The following is a 7,600-nucleotide window of genomic DNA, read 5'->3' as shown; positions in this document are numbered from 1 at the left end:
GGAGAAAGAAGCTGGCACCAAATGTGTGTTTGCCATTTCTATTGTAATACAAGGTGCTGATTCGGGAAGGAGAATTCAGTGTCCTTATACTTAGAACTGGAATAAGTAACAGCCCTAATAGCGCGCAGGCTGGTGACCAACCTGGGAAACATATGAAGTGGCGAGCGGTGCTCCCCTTGGCCTGTGCACAGTGAGCCTCGTCTGCTGCGCGGCTGTGTTCCTTTGTTTAAATGCAAGCTTATCACACTGCGTATTTGTCAGAGTTCTGAGGTCTTAATAACTGCACCTGGTTGACAGGGTATGTTTGAGCATTAAGAAGAATAGGTGGGGGGTTGTTAGTGTTGACGACAGTGAGTATAACGTGAGGACAGAATCCATGTTCAAAATCCCCAAACTTACCAGCTCTCGGGGAAAAGGGAGACTCCAGGAATGAGGTGTGAGGCAAGAAACTAGCTTGTGAATTGCTGAGCGAGTCTACATTATTGATCACAGCACAGCAGATGCTTCCCCACGCCCTAGACTGCACCCCCCCACCCCGCCTCCTTATCCTTCTTACTATCTGTATCTGACAATATCATCAAAACGTCTCACAACTGTCCACTTTGCTCCTTTTCTTTAAGGTTCCTGTTCCTCACGGGTTTGAATATTTCCTAATGAAAGTGCTGTCGCTCTCACACCCTAGGCTACTGCAGCTGTGTTCGTAGGGGATTGTGTTACACCCTCCACACGCCTTTCTGTCTCCACCTTCCGACGCACATTATTTCCTGATAAGTGGAAATATGTTTTGGGTTTTTCTGTTTGGGGTTTTTCTGTTGTTGTTTTGCTGAAAAACAAGTTCCACGGGACCCTTTAAAAAGGAGTTTGGAGACTCGTGTGGTTTCCACCCTAAGCCCGCTGCTGCCGAGTCAAGGAACATGGGACACGGCGACTCCCGTGCTTATGACCCTGTTACCACACCCCTTCCGACGGAAACCGCAAGCCTCGTGTGTGCGTAAGTTATATTTTGAAAATGTGTTATGAAAGAACATATTTCCTTTTTTTTGAGAACATTTAAGTTCTACTCTCTTCATGAATTTCCATTATACAACAGCGTTACCCACCACAGCCACACGTCGTGCATCGGTGGGTCTGCATGACCTCAGAGAGGAGAGGCCTCTGACACCCTGGTCTCCGAGGCACCTGCCCCGCCTCCCGCCGTCTCTCTGACTCGTCTGTATCCACACCCCTTTCCCTGCGGGCAGAAGGGCCCACAGTGCAGGCTGGGCTGCTCTGTGTCTTCACCCACAACCCCTCTGCCCCCTGAGATTTGCGCCCCACTTCACTAGAACACTCCCAATGCCCAAAGTGCTATTCATTACCCAGTTTCCTCTGTACCAACGTATTTGTTGAAAATTCATAGGCCCTGTCTGGGTAGCTCAGTTGGTTACAGCGTCGACCCAATACGCCAAGGTTGCGGGTTTGATCTCTGGTCTGGGCACATACAGGAAGCAACCAATGAGTGCATAAATGAGTGGAACCAAGTCAATGTTTCTCTCTCTCCTTCTCTTTCTATAAAATCAATTTTAAAAAGAAAATTCATGATGTGCCAGGTACTAAAGTGAGCATTTTTTCTAGCCTGCACTGTTACTCCATAAGGTAGAGTTTACTTAATTTTACAGGAGACAAAACCCAGCCCCGAGGAGACCGGACAATCCTCTGAGGCTGGGCGGAGGGCACACTGCCCAGTGGCAGGGGCCTCGGCCTGCTGCTCTCCCAGCCCGTTCTGCTGGCCACACCCACGGCTGACTCAAAACGATGGCATTGGATCCACCCTTCTTCACGTGTTCACTGTTTGCTGCTACAAAGAAAAACGTCCCTGTTCGCTCAGTAGACAGTTTAGATGAGATAGAAACACAGGAGAGCTGCATGATTCTTTCCCTCCACTGACCAGTTTTCAAACCAAGTGCTAGTTCACGGCCATCCAAAGACGTCATTCTGACCAATACGCCAAGGACAGGACAACAGCACAGTTTCAATAAATAAGAAATGGGGCAACAGTGGGGCCCGTGCCTGCACAGCCCACATAAATAACCAGGTTGCTGAGCCAGGGTGGAGATGGGCGGGGCAGTTGCCTGCACTTCCCACACTAAGGGACAGACACACCAACACCACAGGGACACAGACCACCTAAATCAGAGGTGCCTCTGCAGCCTGTCACATACCCCCACCCTCAAAGCTCCTGATATCGTGGGAGTGGCTGGGCCCCACCCAGGTTAAGTCTGTTTTATCAATTTGGATAAATAAAAACAGCAGGTCGGAGGCAGGCACATGCATTCAGCCCCTGCTGGAGGCAGAGCCATGGATGGGCAGCCCATGGGGGCCTTGAAGGCGGAGGCCCTGGAAGCAGCAAAAATGGGGCCAGATAAAGCTACAAGTAGGAGGGGTGGCAAGGATATAAGTTCGCACCCACGACACAGCCCAGAGCCCGCAGGGAGCTGGAGAGGCCCTGGGCACTGAGACTTCACAGTCAGAAAAAGGGGGACCCAGAGATGGCCATGAATTCAGACTCCCTGCTCGTGGCATTTTGTTGCCCCTCCCCTTCACAGGTCCTGCCGGGAGAGGAGGGGAGGCACATCTGCTCTGGGGCCCTGGACAGAGGCAGGAGGTGGCTAATTACCAAGGGTGGGGCCAGGGGTGCCAAGCAGAGGGCCCCTCCCACTATCACAGCCTGGCCTCCTGGTGGCACAGAGGATCTTACGGGTCCCAGGATCTGGCCAGGGCACAGGGTCAGGGGCATCCTGCAGGGAAGGAACTGGGTGGCAGGAACGGGTGGGCTTTCAACTTGCTCCTGTGTACTGCGCCTGCCGCGGCCTCCTCGCTGGGGCAGACACTGCCGCCTCCAGCCTTTGCCCTTTTGTCTGCTGGGCCATTGCTTCTTGATCCTTGCAGGCCCAGCTGCAGCTCGACCTCCTCCAGGAAGCCTTCGGAACCTCCCAGGACAGGGCTGCAGTGCCCTCAGATGACCAGGTTGCTCTCACTTAGCCAGACCACATAGCGGTTCTCCTTGGCCTTCTTCTCTGCTGGGGGCTTTGGCCACTTAGTATGGCTTCCACTACTTCCCAGTAGTGCCCGCTGCTCAGTGGGGTGGCCAGCTTGTGGGGAGTCAGTGAAATCACCCACTGCGGGCCCAACCTCTGTGATGGTCTTCACCTCAGAGGCCCATGAATTTGTCCACTGCTCAGGAATTCGGGCCACCCGGAACCTGCCCACAGACAAGATAGTGATCTCGCCCTGGTGTCCGGCCCTGGTCTTGGGCGCCCTGGCTGGGTTGGGCAGAAATCTGGGAGTGGGAGTGGTAGCGGCCGCAGCTTCAGAGGACAGCAGCACCTTGGGCCACTTCTGGTTACAACGGGAGCAGCAGAGGCCAGAGAGCGAGGCCAGGCCCTGCACGGTGTGGAGGTGGTGGTAGTGTGGGCAGATGTACGGCATGCTGGGTCCGGGCGGCAGCCTGGGCACAGGCCGGTGGCTGGTTTGTGCCAGCTGTTTGTTGTGATACTCCTTCAGCAGCTCCTCCAGGGCCGCTGCATTCTCTTTCTTCTCCGTGATCAGGTGCAACAGGACCCCGATGGTGTCCTCGTTGGCGTCTTCAGCCCCATAGGCAGGGTTGTTCCCGCTGCCTCCACCTCCAGGGCCGGGCCCGACTTCCTTGTTGGCAGTGCAGTGGTAGCCCTTCCGCTTGAGCAGGTTACACACCAGGATGCCCAGCAGCCCCATGAGGCAGAAGATGGGCACGATGGCGATAACTGCGTGCAGGGCCGCTGTCTCCTCAGGCCGCCTGCCCGCGTGCTGTTCCCAGGCAGCGGAGTCTCCCCGGTGCCTCTGGCCCCTGCTGCCACTGCCACACCACATCGGGTCCGCCTTCTCCGCTCATAACAACCACGAGGACCCAGAGGTGTCCAAGAGCACAGCTGACAGGGAACACGGGGGACCTCTGAAGGGGCAAACCACCCAGGCTGGCAGTCTCCACATAGTGTGTCTTGAGTCACTGCCCGCCCAGGCCTCCAGCCTCCCTCAAATGAACTTCCTGCAAATGTAAATTCCTTCTCCCTGCTCTGCATTAGGCTGTCAACTGTGAACAGTGACTAAATAAAACACAATCGCCATGTGCAGAATAGCTGAACGCAGACCATTATCTCCATGTTTCTGGAAAAGTAGAGCCAGAAAGAATGATTTGGTTGGGGAGATTGGAGAGGCTGGAGTACTTTCAACTTCCTAAAACTATATTCCTTTACATTTTTTAAAATATTTTTTATGGATTTCAGAGAGGGAGAGAGAGAGAGAGAGAGAGAGAGAGAGAGAGAGAGAGAGAGAGAGAAACATCAATGATGAGAGAGAACCACTGAGCGGCTGCCTCCTGTACACCCCCACTGAAGACTGAGCTCGAAACCCAGGCCTGTGCCCTGACCGGGAATTGAACCGTGACCTCCTGGTCCATAAGTTGATGCTCCACCACTGAGCAATACCAGCCAGGTTCAGTTATATTTTAAACATTTAAAAGCAAAACAACAATAAGAGATGAGGATGCAAATTTAACTAGCCTACCTTATTTACAGTTACTATGGAAGAGCTATTAACTTGGGTCTTAGTTGGAAAGAAGTCAAAGTCTAACCCTACATTTGGTTCAAAATAGGTTTAAACCGTATTCTGTGTGATGGCAATAACATATTTAAAGACCTAACATTGTTTTTGCGGCTTCACATTTGAAGTGCAACTTTGACCTTTTAGAATGTAAATAAATTGTGGGCCTTCGGAGAGAAAGGCATCCGTGTTAACCAGAGGCTCTCAAGGAAGAGCCACATGAAATGCTATGTTGATACTGTGATAGGTCCATACTCATAAAGGTGCATGTGTGTGCATCTGTGCGCATGTGTGTGCGTGCATGTGTGTACATGCATGTATGCTGTTGTGTGTGCCAGTGTGTGCATGCACACGAGTGCATGCACATGTGTGTGTGTGCACTTTGTGCTCACGTGTGTGTGTATGCAGCTGTGTGTGTGCGTGTGTGACGTATATGAAGTCACAGAGTGGCTCTGGTCACTGTGGCACACCAGCACAGAACAGGAAGTGCATAAATAGTCACCTGGCTTTCCATGACAGCCTCACCTTGGGAATCCCAATCCATGAACTGCTTTTTATCTCGTAGGTGGCAGAACTGCTCTGCAATAATGGCCTGTTGCTGTTGACAAAGCAGCCGGTGCAGCCGCACAGCCTCTGGTGAGCGCTCCGTACCAGTGCTCAGGGTTGGCATACACCTCACTGCACCCATAGACTTGATGCAAACGCCCCAAACTAGAAGTGCCACTGTTTACATTTCCTTTTAAAAACTCCTATTCTTGATGCTTGGTGTATGGGTTCAAAATTAGGTGCCCACAGCGTCTCTGTGGCGTGTGGATTGTTCTGAGATAAAGACAACTGAGACCCCGTGGACTCGAACTTCTGCCTGCCCCCTTAGCTACCTAGAAGAATTTGAATTGGGGCGTTGCCACGGGAAGGGTTACCACTTACTGTAACTCGTCACGACCCATCCACAGGGCAGGACAAGCACCAGCTACTGAACATCTGCCCTGCTGTCGTCCTCCATGACCTTCCTCCCTCTGAGGCCCCCCGGGGCCTGACCTCATCCTCAGCTCAGAATGCCCTCTAGGCCTCGACTTCCCTTTCTGCCTCTGACTCTCATGGAGGAGGGCTTCCCCTACAGGCATATGTAACTAACATTGGCTGTTCTATCTAGTTCGTCTGTCTCCTGTGACTTAATTATCAGACGGGACGAAAGAACCTGCGGGAGAGGAGAGTTCTTCCCCCAGGACGGGAACTAGTGGAGGCCCGAGGCTTCCTCCCCGAGGCCTTCGAAGCCTCTTGGTGACTGATTGCTGCATCGAGGCCTCTTCCATTGGCAAGTGTGTGAGAGGGAGTGCAGACCTTGTCATGCTCAGAGTGTCCCCGGGAGCAGCGCGGCCACCATCCCGTTGCCGGACGCAGGTGAGAGCAGCCTGCCTGCACTGTCCCCACAAACAGCTGCGGCTCCCGACGCTTCCGGTCCCTGAGCAGCTCTGAGTGTCACCTCTTCTGCCCGGGCTCGGATAAGCTCCACGACACAGGCTTTCCTCGCCGGGATCCCTGGGAGTCCACAGGACGGCTTCACTCACCGTTGTCTTGATTATATAACACAGGTTTTACGCATTTGATATTCTAAGTTTCTTTGAAAACAAAATGATTTGTGGTTTAAAATAAACTTTCGCTGTTGGAATTATGCTTTTCCAAAGAGAGGCCACGTGGCGCTCCCTGACCTTGCCCCTCCCACAGCTGCTGGGCAAGGCTGCTACCTGCAGTCAGCGGCTCAAGTCCTTTCAGTGAGCGCCTCCTCCGGCCACCGCCACACCCAGCGAGGAGAGTCTCCCAGCTTCCCCGCACCCTCTTTCCTCCGTTTACAGCACGAGCTTTCTGTGTCATCATCCGATTTGGGGACATTGATTTTCTGGGATTTTCGAATACTTCAGCAGCTACTTTTCTTTAAGGGAAGAGACATTAAATTCACCTCACCTTTCAGACGTGGTTGGAATCTTCCATTAGCTCAGAGGCTACTTACAGCTAGCATGTCAGACTCAAAGGCTAACACAGGCCAAATAATCAAGGTGTAAGTGTAAGTGGCCACAAACAGGTTTATTTCGATAGAGACATGCTGAATACAAAGGGTTGAAACAAATGAGTCATCATTCACATAAAATAACAGAACATTTTAATAAAAATTAATATATTTTTTTGAACATTAACTTACCAGACACTGAATAACTGCACAAATTAATAAGTGTACCACAAATAAAACTATTTTTCTTGTTCTCCAAAACCGAAATATGTCCTGTTGCTCACACCAAACAAGTCAGTCCAAGACTAATGACATGGCCATCAGCTGCTAAAATATTCGCTGCTAGTATTAGTGGAGAGAAATGGTGCGCGTGCATGTAAGGCACATAAGGGAAATGAATGCAACACGATTATAGTCATCAGTCATTAGCGAACGTTGTAGTTCGTTATTAGTAATTATGTGTAACAGGATATTGTAAAAATAAGTTATAAAATTTTTATTAAAACGTTTCTTACATACCATTATATTGGCTGGGCCACAAAAATATTCGTTGTGGGCCACATGCGGCCCACGGGCCAGGAGTTTGACATGCTTGTAATAGAGAAAACTAAGTGAAAGGGAAGTAAGAAGACCAGCAGGGATTTCTATACTAAAAACAATTAGGACACACTGTATCCTTTACAAATACAATATAGTGTATGTGTAATTATATGCGTGTACATTATGTGTGTATAGCATGTGCATAGTATGTGTGTGCATGTGTACAGTGTATGTATAATTGTGTGTATGTATATTACATGTGTACATGTATATATAGTGTATGTATTAGTATATGTATGTATGTGTGTATGTTTGTAGTGTATGCATATATGTATGTGTATAGTATATGTGTCTGTATATTATATGTGTGTATGTTTATGCTGCATATATATTATACTAGTGGTCCTGTGCACAAAATCTGTGCACTTGGGGGGTCCC

At 50.5% G+C, this 7,600-nt stretch overlaps 1 protein-coding gene across 1 annotated transcript; it reads right to left on the bottom strand.

The window, feature by feature from the left end:
• Positions 1 to 2,893: 2,893 nt before the first annotated feature.
• LOC102441555 (tumor necrosis factor receptor superfamily member 19L-like) lies at positions 2,894 to 4,097 on the bottom strand. The gene is given in 2 exon segments (XM_014466157.2): positions 2,894 to 3,812; positions 3,815 to 4,097. Coding segments are annotated over 2 exon segments (1,101 nt in total). The 3' UTR covers positions 2,894 to 2,994.
• Between the last annotated feature and the right edge of the window lie 3,503 nt (positions 4,098 to 7,600).

The sequence above is a fragment of the Myotis lucifugus genome, unplaced genomic scaffold (assembly GCF_000147115.1).
Source record: "Myotis lucifugus unplaced genomic scaffold, Myoluc2.0 scaffold_327, whole genome shotgun sequence".
NCBI classification, from domain to species: Eukaryota; Metazoa; Chordata; class Mammalia; order Chiroptera; family Vespertilionidae; genus Myotis; species Myotis lucifugus.
This window is presented reverse-complemented; position numbering and strand designations above follow the sequence as displayed.